A 17,096-nucleotide genomic window follows, 5' to 3' on the forward strand; every position below is an offset into this window, starting at 1 on the left:
TCTGGAGCCATCCCAAACCCGCCTGGACACCGTCCTGTGCCACTGATGGGGGAGCTCCAGAGGGCCCTTCCAGCCCTCACCAGTCTGGGATTGAGAAATGATGGCAGTACGGCGCTCCGCCTCTGTGTGGCCGTGGCAACAGGCCTGGGTTATTTGGGTGGTTTTTTTCATTGTATACAGTGGGTGTGTAATACCCACGTAGAGCTGACGTTGTCTCCATGTAATCACGCTTGGACCTTTCTGGTGGGCTGCCCGCGAGGCTGCAGTTCTCTCTCCTCCCTTTGAACTGAGTTTTGGAGGGGAGCGGGAGGCCCTGGCGCTGGCAGCCCAGCCCGGCGCTCCGGCGTCCTCGGCCCCCACCTGGGTCATGCTGGGAGGCAGCAGCCCGGGCTGTTTAATAGGGACTTGTCGGAGTTTTAGCTTTGTCGCAACAGCGAACTACACCTACAGTAAATGCAAACGTGGGGCTTGTGTAAGCACAAGTGCTGTATTAAAGATAAAGGTTCGCTTTTCTGCCAAATGGGACCTCTCCGTGCACATCTGTGTAAAAGCCACGTGTCTTGGCTCAGAGCTGCGCCCATTTTCTTCATATACGATATCCAGCAGCCAGTCTCTCTTGGTGCTCGCTGCCAGTTACAGCCTGTATGAAAGAAATCTGTCTTTTGGCAGTATAGTTTTTTTCCATTCAGTTGTCAGAAGGAAACATGTCCTGAATAAAAGGATCTCATCTGTAAAAGTGTCTTTCTCGGCGCGTTGGGAAGCGTCATATACTTTGAAGGGATTACAAGCGAGTACGGCTAAAAGCAATATTAAGAAGGGAAGGTCTTAACCACGTGTAATCTGATTAGAGTTGTCAGATGTTTATATTGCAGAAGAAACTGGCTTACAGAAATCTAATCTTACGGTGTTCCCATAACTGTATAATACAGACTGCGATGTTCCGGTTCCTTGGAATTCCCTTGATGAACTCCCCCACGTGTCGTAAGTGATACTTCATTTGTGTACACGTGTGAGAGAGGAGAATAGCCTCGCTTTTTGAGATGCCAGGTCATCCTCCTGAACTCCTCCGAAACCACGTCAGTCATTTGGAGGTTTTCACTCTGAATGTGATTTCTAAAAGGGGAAAATGCTCCATGCGTACGTTCTTCTCACTTCAGCCTCACTTTGCTGATTCCAGTTAATACTCCTGTTAGAAGCGGTTTCTTTTCCTTTGGCCACTTACTGGAGACCACAATTTAATACTGATACATAGTTTAAGCTTAGTTTCATATCCAGTAGTGTTCCCAACAAGATGACAAAACGCTATTATTTGAGCTTTTACTTTTTGCTTTGTTTTTTGGAATATAGGTCTTTGCTGTCAGCAGATGGAGACAGTGCCGTGAGGCTCTAATAACTCTTCCTAAACCTGTAGAGTTGATGGTACCCAGAGCTCGTGTGGCGTAGGGGCTTATCTGGCTGAGTAAAGCCTGAAATCGTGTTTGTTTTTGTTGGCTCTGCTTCCTTGTATATGCAACAGGCAGCATGAAATCTGCAGCTGCAAAAGTTTTCAGCTGTTCTCACTGAGTTTCTTCTGGGTAAGCGGAGTCCGGAGCCCGGGTTTGCAGGTGTGCGGAGACCGCGATTTAAAGCAAGCGGAGGGAGAGGTCGCTGATTTGAGTGGCTGCCCGAGTGCGGGGCTTCGATACTAGCAATTATCTGCCCTTTCTTTGGAAGGGAAACTCCATAAAGATGCGAGAGGAGGTCTGCTGCGGGCGGAGGAATCCAGCCCTTCCTCGTGCGTGCAGCACAGGGCGGGCACAGAACCTTTGCCTGTGGTTCTACAGCAGCTCGAGAATATTGTCTGAGGACGGGAGCGTCACCGAGTTGGAGCTAAGTCTTTAGGTTTCTTTTGGCTTGAGGCTGAAGACACACTCTCGGTGATTTTCTTGAGCAGATGAAAGGGCTGCCCATCCACTGTTCCTTATTATCCTTTCTGTAATACAGGTAGTTTTAGGTAAAGGAGCATCCTGGGCTGCATCAGAAGAAGTGTGGCCAGCAGGGCGAGGGAGGGGATTCTGCCCCTCGTCTCCACTCTCATGAGACCCCACCTGGAGTACTGCGTCCAGCTCTGGAGTCCCAAACGTGGGGCTTGTGTAAGCACAAGTGCTGTATTAAAGATAAAGGTTCGCTTTTCTGCCAAATGGGACCTCTCCGTGCACATCTGTGTAAAAGCCACGTGTCTTGGCTCAGAGCTGCGCCCATTTTCTTCATATACGATATCCAGCAGCCAGTCTCTCTTGGTGCTCGCTGCCAGTTACAGCCTGTATGAAAGAAATCTGTCTTTTGGCAGTATAGTTTTTTTCCATTCAGTTGTCAGAAGGAAACATGTCCTGAATAAAAGGATCTCATCTGTAAAAGTGTCTTTCTCGGCGCGTTGGGAAGCGTCATATACTTTGAAGGGATTACAAGCGAGTACGGCTAAAAGCAATATTAAGAAGGGAAGGTCTTAACCACGTGTAATCTGATTAGAGTTGTCAGATGTTTATATTGCAGAAGAAACTGGCTTACAGAAATCTAATCTTACGGTGTTCCCATAACTGTATAATACAGACTGCGATGTTCCGGTTCCTTGGAATTCCCTTGATGAACTCCCCCACGTGTCGTAAGTGATACTTCATTTGTGTACACGTGTGAGAGAGGAGAATAGCCTCGCTTTTTGAGATGCCAGGTCATCCTCCTGAACTCCTCCGAAACCACGTCAGTCATTTGGAGGTTTTCACTCTGAATGTGATTTCTAAAAGGGGAAAATGCTCCATGCGTACGTTCTTCTCACTTCAGCCTCACTTTGCTGATTCCAGTTAATACTCCTGTTAGAAGCGGTTTCTTTTCCTTTGGCCACTTACTGGAGACCACAATTTAATACTGATACATAGTTTAAGCTTAGTTTCATATCCAGTAGTGTTCCCAACAAGATGACAAAACGCTATTATTTGAGCTTTTACTTTTTGCTTTGTTTTTTGGAATATAGGTCTTTGCTGTCAGCAGATGGAGACAGTGCCGTGAGGCTCTAATAACTCTTCCTAAACCTGTAGAGTTGATGGTACCCAGAGCTCGTGTGGCGTAGGGGCTTATCTGGCTGAGTAAAGCCTGAAATCGTGTTTGTTTTTGTTGGCTCTGCTTCCTTGTATATGCAACAGGCAGCATGAAATCTGCAGCTGCAAAAGTTTTCAGCTGTTCTCACTGAGTTTCTTCTGGGTAAGCGGAGTCCGGAGCCCGGGTTTGCAGGTGTGCGGAGACCGCGATTTAAAGCAAGCGGAGGGAGAGGTCGCTGATTTGAGTGGCTGCCCGAGTGCGGGGCTTCGATACTAGCAATTATCTGCCCTTTCTTTGGAAGGGAAACTCCATAAAGATGCGAGAGGAGGTCTGCTGCGGGCGGAGGAATCCAGCCCTTCCTCGTGCGTGCAGCACAGGGCGGGCACAGAACCTTTGCCTGTGGTTCTACAGCAGCTCGAGAATATTGTCTGAGGACGGGAGCGTCACCGAGTTGGAGCTAAGTCTTTAGGTTTCTTTTGGCTTGAGGCTGAAGACACACTCTCGGTGATTTTCTTGAGCAGATGAAAGGGCTGCCCATCCACTCTGTTCCTTATTATCCTTTCTGTAATACAGGTAGTTTTAGGTAAAGGAGCATCCTGGGCTGCATCAGAAGAAGTGTGGCCAGCAGGGCGAGGGAGGGGATTCTGCCCCTCGTCTCCACTCTCATGAGACCCCACCTGGAGTACTGCGTCCAGCTCTGGAGTCCTCAACATAAGAAAGACATGGACCTGCTGGAGCGTGTCCAGAGGAGAGCCACGAGGATGATCCGAGGGCTGGAGCACCTCTCCTATGAGGAGAGGCTGAGAGAGTTGGGGGTGTTCAGCCTGGAGAAGAGAAGGCTCCGGGGAGACCTTATTGCGGCCTTCCAGTGCCTAAAGGGGCTCCAGGAGAGCTGGGGAGGGGCTTTTTACTGGGGCATGGAGTGATGGGATGAGGGGGAATGGCTATAAACTGGAAGAGGGCAGGTTTAGATTAAACATTAGGAAGAAGTTTTTCCCTGTGAGGGTGGTGAGGCACTGGCACAGGTTGCCCAGAGAGGTTGTTGAGGCCCCATCCCTGGAGGTGTTCAAGGCCAGGCTGGAGGTGGCCTTGGGCAACCTGGGCTGGTGGGAGGTGTCCCTGCCCACGGCAGGGGGGTTGGAACTCGGTGATCTTCCAACCTAAAGCATTCTATGATTCTATGATCTTTTCAATCTCCCTCTCGGAGTCTTTAGGTAAACTCTAACAGCTGCTGAGAGCAGCCACGTGCAGAGCGTTTTGGATCCTCTGGCTCGATGTCAGCAAAAGAAAGATGCGCAAAGCTGGTGTGGGTACTTGTATGTCTGGAAGGCAAATTTAGCAGTCATCGTCTGGACTCACGAGAGGGAGAGAGAGCAAGCAGAAAACAAACCCGATACAACAGCAGCAGGTGAAATAGTCACGCTTGGAGTTGTTGTGGATTTTATTTATTTTTTTGCTAGTACTTCTAATTTAAAAACAGATCATTGAGATGCATTTGGGAGGTGTGGAAGTCATCACACATGTAAACTGAGCACAAGAAAAAGTGTTTTCGGAGAAGATAAGTGCTTTGTTGCCATAAGACAGGCAACTAATCATCTAGCCATTTCCTCTGCTGTTCACCTTGGCGGAATACGCATCAGCAGACTGGAAAAACAGATCCCAGGCGTGCAGAAGAATATGAAAATCAAAGGTTTTGGTGAAGTGTTTGTAGCTGAAGAAAGCTAAAATATTGCATTGCTGAGCTCAATACAAAAGTAGACCACAAAACCAAGGATGGATGTGTCTGCACCCAGTAGTGAGGCAGTTTAGGGGATATATATATATATTTTTTTTTTTTTTTTTCCTCCGTATCAACTGATGCTGATCAGTGAACGAGGTGTTGCTGGAGACCCCTGCAGAGCCGGTATCCCCAATTCCATTGGCTGTAGGTCACATTGCCCGTGATGTCCTTGCTTTTTTAAACTAAAAGATGTCAGTGGAGCGTTTGATCCGGCTGCTAATGATGGATAGTATATTAATGAAGATTACGCGCCTTATAAGCGCTCAACTTTGTGTAAGCATGAAGTATTGTTGAATGATAGGTTGAAAAAAAAAAAAAGGAAAAAAAAATAAAAAAGAAAGTGTGTTCTGCATGAAGACTGCTAGGAGTGTTCTGTGGCCCTCCTGACGTTAGGCCCAGGGAGGTGATAAAGTGACTGTGGATTTGATGTTTCTCCGTAAGCAGCGTTACGGTATTCCTTGGGTAGATGGAGGAGCCCCAGCATCTTCAGGGGTGAGCAGTCTTTTTGGGGAAAACAGTTGTGACTCGGTTTTTGGCATGTAGCAGATTAGTTCTGGATCCCCTAAATACTGAGTTTCCGCATCTTAAATTTGATACTGATCCCTTACATGTTTGGGTTTTTTATTCTCCTTCTGAACTCGTAAAAAGAGAAGAAAATAGAGGTAGATAATAATCTTTTTCTTTCTTTCTTTCTTTCTTTTTTTTTTTTTTTTAATTTTTCTGCCTAAACAGCACAGTTGCTCATCTTGCTCTCAGGAGAAGCAACTCCAATTTTTGTCTTAAAAAACAACCCAAACAAACCACCCCTAATTTTCTAAATGTTTCTGGGCTTCTTGATGGTTGTGAGTTTCTGCCAAAAATTTGGGCAGAATTATTATTGCTGCTTCTGAGAGCTCGAGTAACTCACTTGTCTTGTCTGAAAGGAGGGCAGAGATAATAGGTGTGAAAATTGTATGGCATTTACGCCCATTTTTGAGCGGAGAGAGAAAACATTTATCGCAGCGGTTTGTGAAGTCGTTCACGCCTCAGGAGTGATCACTTGTGGAGGTCAGTGGGGAGGACCTGCAGGGTTCCAGGGTGGCTGTTGAACTTGCGTATCCTGATATGTTTTAATTAGAGCTGAGCGATGGTCTGCTAATGGGTTGATTCAGGGACTCCTCCCTTTCGGTAGAGGCGTAGGAAGCTGGGGGAAGTAAGTTTTTAGTATGGATGAATAAAGAAGAGAACTCCAACCCTAAGCAAAAATACTTTTAAGACTAATATAATCTTTTTTTTTATTTTTTTTCTTATTGAGAATGACTGTTCTCAGTAACATTGCCCATTGCTCCCTAAGAGGTAAACTTACATATGCTTTGGATGACTTAACCAAAAGTCTGCGGGTCTGGGTTCTGTCTGTGGTTGGAGAAGCATTTGCTGCCCTTGCCTGGACGTGCGCGGGCGATGCTGGAGACGCAGGCTGGCAGGGAAAGGAGGCGTTTTGCCCGGGGACTGGTGAGCTCTGGGGCTGCCATCCCTTCCGCCGGCTCTGAACCATCTCGCCCCGCTCTGCGCCTGCCTCCCGTCCCGCTTGCCCCTTCAGACCGTGCGGGAGAGCGGCACAGGCTGTCCACTGGTGTAACGGGGATTTCACTGTACGTGGTGTTGTTTAAGATCTGGAAGTGCTCCTGACAGCTACCGGTGATCCCCAGGCTGTAGGTTGTGTGTTTGAGGAGGAGTTGGGGAAAAAATGGCTTTCAGGCATTGTGCAGAAAATAGCAGAGAAAACCCTGGCTGTGCTTTAGCTGTACTTCAGAAATATTTTTTTTTTTTTTTTTCAGGTGGATTATCATGGGCAATTGATTTCAAAGGGGGTTGGTTGTGTGGTTTTGTTTTGTTTTTTTTTTTCAATTCCTTTTGAAATCTTTCCCTTTAAAGAGGAGCGTCTGTAGTTGTGAAAATAAATCTCGTGTAAAGGAATTGCTTTAAAGGGAAGTCCAAGAATGCTTTTTGTGCGTGAGTAAAGGACCGTATTTGTGCTTTTGTCCCTTCAGTTGTTCCAAAGACCGAATGCACTTGCTGTTCAGCAACTCACAGCCGCGCAGCAGCAGCAGTACGCGTTGGCAGCTGCCCATCAGCCTCACATAGGTAAGTCTTGCATTTAATACGTTACGTTTTACGGGACTTCTGTTAGTCCTCAGACTACATGGGGGAAAACAGCAGAGAAAAAGGCTTGGCAGGTTTTAGAGAATCCTAAATATGTTTTTGCAAGCGGTAATCGACAGACAAGCGGAAGTGTTATTGTTTGAAGATTTACTTGAAAAATTCTGGAGATCTCTCTTGCACGCTTTAAAAGCTCCAGAGCATTCGTGTCTGGCAGGAGCGCCGCTCTTACCGTGCTGAGAGCGCTGCTCAGTAATGAGGGCGTTTTGAAGTACTCTCCTGCTCTGAGCGAGGCACGAATTGGGGTAAGCGGCACAGTGAAGTGAGGGGGAAAAACGCACAATTCAATCTACGCCTGAATGTGCTTCCCGTGGTTTGGCTGCCTGCGGTCTGACTTCAACGTAAAAGATGTAATTTATGCAAACACATGATTCATATTATTAAAACAGTATAGATTAACTGGGAAGAAAGCACTTAATCGTGTGCGTAGAAAACCTGGAGAACTGCAGAAGGGTTGCTCGTGGATGACTGCAGTTAAACTGGTGTAGGCTTAAACGGTTCGAGCACAATAAGCGATTTAAGCGGCAGTTCTTCCTACCCAAAAGCCCAGTACAAATGTGTCGGGACTCTCCCAGCTCCGTGCCCTGCACTTGTGTGCTTATTGGAGTTCAGCGATAGACCTCAATTCAAATTATTTAGCTTTTTAACTTCCTCCCCTTCACCTTCGCCTCCCCTCCACGCCCCCCTCCCACCCACCGGTAGTTTCTCTAATGATTAAACTGGTTCCTTGCAGAGGAAGGACGTGCGGCACCGCAAGCGCCCTGCCGCGTTCCCTGCGCTCCTGAGCTCCTTCCAAACCGGTTTATTGAAGTACCGGTATTGTCTAGTGGGGACGGAACTCAGAAAGTAGGGTAAACTGGTTCGTGATGAGTTTGCTAGAGAAAACACAGAATATTAACGAGCAATTAGATGATGTCAATATCTAGCTGGTGTTAATAGTCACCTAAACACTAAGGGTGTATCTGCGCTGCAGAGATGCCCGAGGTATATAGACTGGTTTACCACCTCATCTCTCCTTATGGGGCACCGCATCCTTGGAATTAGGTTTCTTCTATGTCGATTAGATCCTCTCTAGATTGTTCTATTAAGACTCTGGGAAATGCAGCAGCCGCTCGCTCCCTGCAGAAAACAACTGCGAAAAGCTTGAAAATCCTAAAGCAACCTCAGTTTCTGTGTTCGCCAGCCAGAGATATTTTGGTAGGGCTTCAGTTCTAGTTAAGTTTGTTTTTACTGACAGGTATGTTTTCAGCAGGTTTAGCTCCTGCTGCCTTTGTCCCCAATCCGTACATCATCAGCGCCGCTCCGCCGGGAACAGATCCGTACGCAGCCGGACTTGCAGCAGCTGCCACATTAGGTGAGATACCGCCAGTTGGCCGTGCATTCGTGACCACGTGCTGTACCAAAACTGCTCTTGAGGCTGTGATTGTGGAAATTAAATATTAGTACGTCGCAAGTGCTGCGGAGGGAGAATTGTGTATCAGTGAGCTGGAACAGAATTTGTCTGGGAAAACCTATGTTCTGTAGATGGAATGTGATAATTCCTGTGTAACACTTTGCTATGGGCTCTCCTTCTGGTGGGGATACACGACCAGAGCAGATCTGCACTGGAACACTCGCAGCCGTAAATGTCGGGGGCTTTTGGTAACTGACAGTAGTGGGAGATACCTTTGAAAATACACTTAAACGCTAGAAAGGTGGAGGGTGTGTTTTGCTGCCAGGAAAGTTGTATCTCGTTGCTCTTTAGGTTTATTTACTGTAGTGCATCCTGCAAAACGCTATCTTTCCCCTTCGCTAGAGTCTGTTAAGAATTTATGCTTTTTAGGTTCTCTAGGTAAAAACATCCCATATCTGCTGTGAGGCTCATGCTCTGAATCCGCGGTTCTCCAGATGGCAAGCAAAGATGGTGGCTCTTGTCTTTGTGCGAGATCTTTCTCCCAAACGTTCATCTATCAGTTTCCAAATTCTTGCCAACTGTCGTAGCCAAAATTGTTGTATCTGGAGATGACAGCTCGGTAAAACAGCTTATCAGACGGTGCGAAGAACACATTGTACGTTGAACTTTTGCTGCGTATACAGCAAAGTTCTTGCCTAAGCATTGAGGACAAAGGAAGAACATACTTTCAGAAGAATGTTTTTATAACCACGCTTTGCTTTCCGTCGGCCACGGGGAGAGGAACCCTTCTACATTTTAAATAAAAAACTATTTAGTTCAGAGTAGTGGTGATTTTAAGTGGAGCCCGTGTGCTGTTGCCACGCTCCGCTTCCCGCTTGTATCCTCGCTGCGCATCCCTTGGGATAGCTTGTGCCACACCAAAACCAGAAAACGTTTGGTTGTATGTGAATACAGCGCTCTGCCAGCCAGCGTTGTGGGTGGGTACGTGACTTTTCGGCGTGTTTAACGGCTCTTGCATAACCGCTGCTTAGCTTTTAAGCTTTGAGGCCAGTATCAGGTCAAGCTCTGAAATGGGATTTCAGCAACTGTTACCCAGTGGGATGGCGTTTTTAGCAGATCGTATGGAAGTATGTAAAAGAATCGAGATGATAAGTTGAAGATGGGCTTTGGACTTTTTGGCTGTTGTGAATTTTGTATGCCGATTGCATAATAACAATGCAAGATTAAGTTGAGGTAACAACATGTTGTTGGCAAACAAATGACGCTGTGATTAAATGGAAGGAAGCCGAGAGCTAGAGTACAAGGATATTTCCAACAGTCCGGGGTCGATAAACTATCATGTGATGATGAATGTGTGGCAGTGAATGAATGACCTGAACCCTTGGTGGCAGGTATAAGGAGGAAGCTTCAGTGAGGACTCAGCGGGGAAGAGGTGCTGGAACACCAGCGGTTCCAGTTACAGGCAGAAGAGGTGCTTTGTAAACGGCTGTCATAAAGCGAGGGTGCTGGGTGGCCGTTTTGCATCACCTCAGTGCTTCTAAAGCCAGTGCTCATCCTTCAGTAACACTGAAATTCAGTGGAGCAGGAGGTCAACGTCTTGATTTCATAGAAAGACCACACGTAACTGCTGCCAGATTTCTAGGAAACCGCGAGTGTGTTTGTGACAACTATTATTTTTTTTTCTCTTTTCCTTTTCATAGTATTGAAGCTGCGGCTGCCTGAGTATCTGATTGGGGCCGTATAAATTTGAACTAGGAAATAACATCCCCCCGGATACCTAAAGCATCCCAAAACCTGGCGTCAGGATCTCTGCTTGAGTAATTTTTAAACTTTATGCCTCTTGAAAGCAAACCAAAAGAACGTGTAATGCACTGCGATGTATTTATAGCGTTATACCACTGAGAAATCCGAGTGACTTCATCCAGCTCGTTGGGCTTTGGACCTTACCGGCTGGAAATGGCAACATGACAAACTCGCTCCTTGTTGATGTTTGTTTTAGGAAAAGCATCTTTTCTGTCTAGACTGGAGCAGGTTTGAAAGCCTTCTCTCTGTAACGCCTGAGTGCAGTGAAGGGACGTGGGGCGGTTTGGACGTTTAGAGTTAGGTGTAAAGTCGAAAGGTCTCCCCGGTGCGTGTGGGAGTGTTGAATCGGGAGGACTTGGAGAAGATCATGAGGTGAAAGAAATTAGTTTACAGTTGTTGGTAGTTTATTGCTCACAGTTACTCTTAAAGCAGAGGGGAAACTTTTGCATGTTTTATGGTGGAGATAATTCTGTCAATTAAGATTCTGCCGTTATGGCACCTTTTTCATGGTTGTAAGGCTGTCAGCCCTGGGATAATACTCTTTTTCTTCCCAACACTAGTAGCATTTTAAAGGACAAATTTGAATGCAGATGGAAGGGCTTCCTAGACTCAAGGAAAAAAATCACTTGTGAGTTTAAACTGTGGGGAAGATACTTCTGTGTTGTGAAATTGCCTTCTATCATTTAAAAAGGGTGTCACTCAAAAAAAAAAAAACACCAAAAAAAACAAAAACAAAACAAAAAAAAGCCCAAAAACCCCAACCAAACAAAAAAACCCCAAAACCCTGCCTTTTCTAAGACAGGTTGGGAAATGTTGATTCCCTTTGAGGTGGTGAGGTACAGGTAGAAAATGTTTCTCTTCTTTGTAGAGAAGTGGATGCCGGAATAGTCTGCGTACAGGAAAAGCACGGTGCTCCTCGACTGAAGGTAGAGTCGGTTTGGCCGTGTCTGCACCGGGCTTCTCAGAAGCTGACCCGCGTGCTGTGCAGAGCCAGCTCGGAGCCGGAGATGGGGAGGGACGCATGCACGTACCGCCTAGGACAGGGGTTTGGGGGAGCAAGAGCGCCTCTGCTCCCTGGGACCTGCGCCGGCCCCGGGCGCCGTGTGGCAGGCTTTGCCTGGGACTGCACCAGTTCGGCCAGTTCTCACCCCCATCCCTACAAAGACAACACTTCATGCATACGCGTGGTCGCTGTACCGGTAATTGTGAAGGGATCAGCTCCCAAGTCGCTATGAATTGATAAAGTTGCTCTTTGCAGCCTTGAAGTTTTCAGACGTGAGGTTCTCGAGGCTGTTTAACCTGGCGGTTACTGTGTCCTCCCCCTCGGCAGAGGGCCGGTATGGCTTCTGCTTCCAGAGATTTGGGTGCGAAGGCTGAGATTAAAAGCAAGAATTTTGCGATGAACACACTTACAGATGGTTTTGCTAATGTTTCTTGAAGGGAATATTTGTGGGTGTCTGTGGCCAACGTGTGAGACATAGTAGTGGGAATATTCGATTTCAAAGGCTCTAGAACGGCCTTTATTTTCTCGTGTACGTGGATCTTTAATACGTGTAAAAGCAGGTGCAAATATCTCCTGAAGTAAAGAAACACTGCGTGTTTTTGTAAGTCTGGCAATGATGACACACTTGCCCTCACTGAGAACACTGTTCAATAATGAGCCTCACCGTGTGCTCAAATGAGCTGAGCCGGACTCGCAGCTCTTTTAAGCCCAGCTGCCTGCGAACTTCAAAGGCTTGGTGCCTCTTCTGCTTTGAAACACCCAAGGCTTTTGCAGATCTGATGAGCAACCTCTAACTAGGAAGAAAAAACCCATCTAGACTATGCTTGTTTGATAATTAGAACTGAGATTAAAACAACCCAGAGAGGTGCCCACGTTTTGCCCAGATAAAGGGTATCGCAGCAGCTTCCCAGGAGCCTACGGGCAAACGCAGACTAATTACTTGCATAAAACGGAGCAGTTGCAACTATTTTCCTGTTGAGTGCAGAAGCACCCTAGCAGTTGCCGTCTGATCTGCATCGGCTGAATATACACAGGCTATAATCCAGTGATTAGCTCTGTGTCTGCAACTGCTTAGGTCAAGATCGGCAGCGCCATTGTGGGGCTGCTTCATTTTCTGCGGCTTTATTTAATTTTAGCTGCCGCTGTTCGTGAATTCCCAGGTTGGAAGGTAAGAAACAAGTGGTTGCTGCTCCAAGACAACTCTTGAGTACGCCAGAGAAGTCACCTTCTCGACTGACGGCACGCAGTAAATCCAGCGAGGGTGGATCTCGTGGCAGAGCTTTAGGGCGAGAGACAAATCCGACTGTGGGGCGCGTGGTGCCGCAGCGCCTGGCGGTAGACAGCGGGCTGCTCGTCCCATCTCCTGCTGCGCACACAGCTGGGCATGTGTGCGAGTGATGCTGCAAACCCCTAAATTTGGGGAAAGTACAGTGGTTGAAAATAGAGAGTGGTTGAAAATAATAGAGTAATGGTTACACTTTTGGAATATGAATTTAATATTTGACATTAGATATGAGATGACTATCGGGGAGCGCTGCTGAATCCCCCCCGTCGGTGGTGTTGCGTGCGGGAGCCGTGGCCGCTCCGGGCTGAGATCCCCACCGGGGCGCGGTGGCTCGCTTTTGCATTGGGGTAGTGGTTCAGTTCAGCCAAAGATGTGTTACTGTACAAAAAAAAAAAAAAACCAAAACCAAAAGAAAAAAAGAACTTCCTGGGTTTGTCCCCACTCCGTCATACTGCTTACACGCAGCGGTGGCTTTTTGCATCTCCCTTTTTACTGTCATCCCTCGGTTTGGGGGGAAAAGCTTTTAAGTCTCTTGGGGCAAACGCTTATAGTCTTTCGGGGCGTTACACTTGTTCTCCTTGCAGGGTCTTCCCGTCAGCCGCAATACTGAAATGACTTGGTTAGAACTCAAATGCTAACCGTCTCTCTTAAAATAGCAGCTCTTTTTCCTCCATATAAGAACAAGCGTGCGGTTCAAATTCACTAAAGTCTTGTTTATTCAACAGCGTCAAATAACGACTGCGGCGCTCTGCCTTAAGCAGTCGGGTGCCGCGAGCTGCAGCTGCGGTGGGGAGGGAACCCGCGGGATAGGTGATGTATTTGAAAAGCGAAGGAAATACTTCTCCTTTTCTGCTGACCTTTCCAAAAGATATAGAACAGACATATTAAAAAATATTATTGAATCCGCATACGTGTTATTTGGTGGGAGGGACTCCACCGTTCAGCGCAGAGAACTCGCCGCTTCCTCGGCGTTCGGCCAACCGCAATTATTTAAGGATACAGGCGCCGGTCCGCTATCGCCAAATTAGGTGTGCGGTGTCCTGAGACTTGATAAAACACAATGAATCTTCAAAACTTACGCTTTTTCTGGTGCCCTCCAAGATTTTTTTTTTTTTTTTTTTAAAGCCTGTTAAGTTGGAGGAGGGGGGAACGTGGAAAGATAGAGGATCACAGTGCCTCTTTTATGGTGGTTTGCAAAGGCAAAATGGGACTGAGCGGCTAGAAAAAACATGTTAAACGCTCAAGAATTGCTGCTGTCCAGATGCAAAGAGGTTTTTAAATTATTGGGGAGCTAAATAATAGATGCTATTGAGCTGTGAATGTCAGCTGAGATTAGAAGAGACTTGTGTATCTGTGCTTAAACAAGTTTTCCTGCTCTTTGGGTTAAAGTTTTGGTCGTTCACTGTAAAATTAGGGCACAACAGCAAAACCATAGAATTTCAACGGGATCGCTGGTGGCAGAATTTGACCTCGCCCAACAAGGTAAAAGCAAGTAAAGATGAAATTTCAGGTCTGGCTTCTAAGCTTTTTAAAAAGGAATAATACAAATGGCAGAATCCCTCTGTGTTTGCAAAGGATTTCAAGCAGATCACCCTGAAATAGGATTTGTTAAACCGAATCTGAGGAGCAGGTATTTTTGGTGGCGGTTTGCAGTGCAGCTCTCTTTAGGCTACAGAAGCTCACTCATTCCCTTCGCATCGCAGGTCCGGCGGTTGTTCCTCACCAGTACTATGGAGTTACGCCCTGGGGAGTGTATCCTGCCAGTCTCTTCCAGCAGCAAGCCGCCGCCGCTGCCGCCGCGACTAATTCGGCAAATCAGCAGACCACTCAGCAAACCCAGCAGGGCCAGCAACAGGTAAGGGCTGGGATGCTTCCCACCGCGAGTCCTTTACGGGCAACACAGCAGCTGTGAAGAATCCCTGATTATATTTTTCTTTTTTTTTTTTTTTTTTCAATGACCGCCCCCGACACTCAATTGTAACTGAGAAGAGCCTTTGACCTCTCTTAAAAAAAAAAAACAAACTATACTATACTTTCTGTTATGTCGTTTATACGTCACGCGCGTGGGGGATAGCGCCTGTACATTTGGGGTGGTGAATTATTGCGTGTTAATGCTTTGGAAAACAAATAATCTCATCAGTGTGCGAACACTGCTGAGTGACACAGTAGCAAACACGTGCCGTTGGCGTGGAAATCATCATCTTGCGTTCTGGTTTTGTGCCCATCACTGCGACTGGAAGGCCATGGAGACGACGAAAATGTGTGTCAAATACTCAATGTCAATAAGCGAGTTCTTATCTTCAGGGCGCTGGCTAGGCTAGGATGCTTCTTTTGATGAGGATTAGCTTTAAAAGGGTCGAAATAACAGCCGGGTGAGTTGGTTTGGTGTCCGTGTGAGGACTTAAAGACGAGAGCGAAAAGAAAACACTGAATTTGCTATTTTTATAAGGCAAACTGTGCGGCTGTTTTGCTTTAGTCTGCACAAAACTTCAAAGAATTTGACACCTAAAAGGACAAAATTAATGAAATTGGTGAAGATTTTTCATATGATCTACTGTTAATCCTTTAAGTGTGTTAGAAGCGAATATTGAGACCGGTATCTGTTGTTATAATGGTATTTTTAAAAAAAAAAACAAAAAACCAAACCCAAACAATGAAGAGGTCACACTGGGAGCTGATAAGGGGAACTTTTTCCTTACGTGTTTTGTAAATGGTGTGTGCTGGTTGGGGTTTGCACCACCCACCTCTTCTCTCTTAATCCCTTGGCGGTGACAGCGTATTGGATTAGATAGCCTGTGCTTTTTCTTCTGTTGAAAATTGTTATGCATCTTTGTGATGAATCACTGGCATTTCTTATTCAGGTTTGGGGGGGGGGGGGTATGTTTTGTGGTTTTTTTTTCCCTATACTTGGAATTTGACTAGGTTGATTTTCCTAATTTCAGTTAGGTAAAATAAGCATTTTAAAGTTCTGGTGTTCTATCATGGTTGTACCTCTGATGCAGATGACACAAACGCGAATCTAGCAACTACAGGAGCAGAAGGTGCAAACTGGGAGACTGGTACGAGAATTAATAGGAACAATGACTTTCTTCCTTTACGATAACGAAAAACCATCTTAAATGTTTTACGGAGTTGTATGGGAGCGCAGTTGTTAGCTTGCTATTTAAATCAGTGGGGTTTTTTTAAAAAAATATTCCAAACTTTCAGACTTCAGAGCTCCGCGGGGCCATAGGATGGCTGTCAGGAGGCGGCCTCGGGCTCCTCTTACCTGACCGGCGCTCCGGCACAGCCCCAGCTACTCTCTGTCGTGTTTGGTTAAGCGCTGGTTCTCACCTGACATTGGCTTTATACGGTTTTATCGGGCTCTGTCCCATGGTACTGCCTGCTGGGAGGCAAAAGGGGTTCGTTATCCTACCGAAAAGCGAGGTGGCTCCTTTTTCGTAGTAACACAAACCCTTTCTGGTCCTCGTGTGTTTGAGAGAGCGATTGTAGAAGATAGCAATGGGCAGCTGAATTTATTAGCTTCTGCTTTGAAAACCAAAGCAAAACAACAGTGTTTGGTGGTATTCTAAAGCCTTTTCAGATGATAAAAGCGGTGAGTTTTCACACCGGCGAATCTGGAGCAGCGATCGGGAGGAGAGCACTTTGCTCCTGACAAAGTTAATCATCAACCCTCCCCGCGGGGCAGGTCGCGGACAGAGGGTGTCGCGCAGTGTACACGTACCCGTGCGCCGCACGGCTGCAATGGCTTTAAGAGAGCGTTAAAGCCACTTACGGAATCACGGAATCACGGAATTTTCAGAGTTGGAAGGGACCTCTAAGGATCGTCTAGTCCTGCTCCCTGCTAAAGCAGGATTGCTCTTTGGCATTCGGGCTGGGAGCCTTTCCCCGTAAGGAAGGTGTGTGCTTAGAGCGCTTCTGCAAAGGCTTAGGCTGTTAAAATAAAAATTATCAATCATCTGTAGCCTCTATGATATTTTTCATTACTTTTATAGCGGTGGAGCAGGCATGAGCAGGGATCGCGGGTGGTGTTTTTAACGCAAACCTTCACCCGTAAGAGGATACAGTGTGCATTTTATGGTTTTTTTTTTTGGATGAAATTTTTCGAAGAAGTGCTGAGGCAAACGTTTCGCAAAGCGAGAGCGACGATTAGGGGCAGTTGATTTGTGATGCTGAAGACATCTTAATAGCATATTTATAAAAAAACGCCGACATTTCCCTTCCTGCAGCCTGCCATCCATCGCATCTATCCCGTAGGGCGCCCTTGCGCGGGGCGCGCTCACCAGGCAGCTCCAGCTCGCGAGACTCCCTCGGCCGAGGAGGTGACGCTCAGGCTTTGACAGCCGCGGCGGGTGCCGGCGGGGGGCATGTCTAAAGTGGTTTCCTTTGGTATCCTCTCCCAGTCTCTCAGCGTGCAAAGTCATTTTTTCCTTTTAATAACTTTATCGGGTGACCTCTCCTGGGCAGGCTGGAGAGGAGGGCCCACCCCAACCTCATGACCCTCAACCAGGCCAAGGGCAGCTACAGCTGGGTCGGGGCGATCCCAAGCACAACTCCAGGC

At 46.8% G+C, this 17,096-nt stretch overlaps 1 protein-coding gene across 1 annotated transcript in view; it reads left to right on the top strand.

Annotated features, from left to right (window-relative positions):
• Positions 1 to 17,096, top strand: part of PUM1 (pumilio RNA-binding family member 1) — a 79,349-nt gene that overhangs the window by 35,170 nt on the left and 27,083 nt on the right. The window contains 3 exon segments of the mRNA XM_009893006.1: positions 6,883 to 6,976; positions 8,304 to 8,405; positions 14,239 to 14,390. Of these exon segments, the coding sequence (XP_009891308.1) occupies positions 6,883 to 6,976; positions 8,304 to 8,405; positions 14,239 to 14,390 (348 nt within the window).

This window comes from Charadrius vociferus, unplaced genomic scaffold, assembly GCF_000708025.1.
Source record: "Charadrius vociferus isolate BGI_N301 unplaced genomic scaffold, ASM70802v2 scaffold459, whole genome shotgun sequence".
Lineage (NCBI taxonomy): Eukaryota > Metazoa > Chordata > Aves > Charadriiformes > Charadriidae > Charadrius > Charadrius vociferus.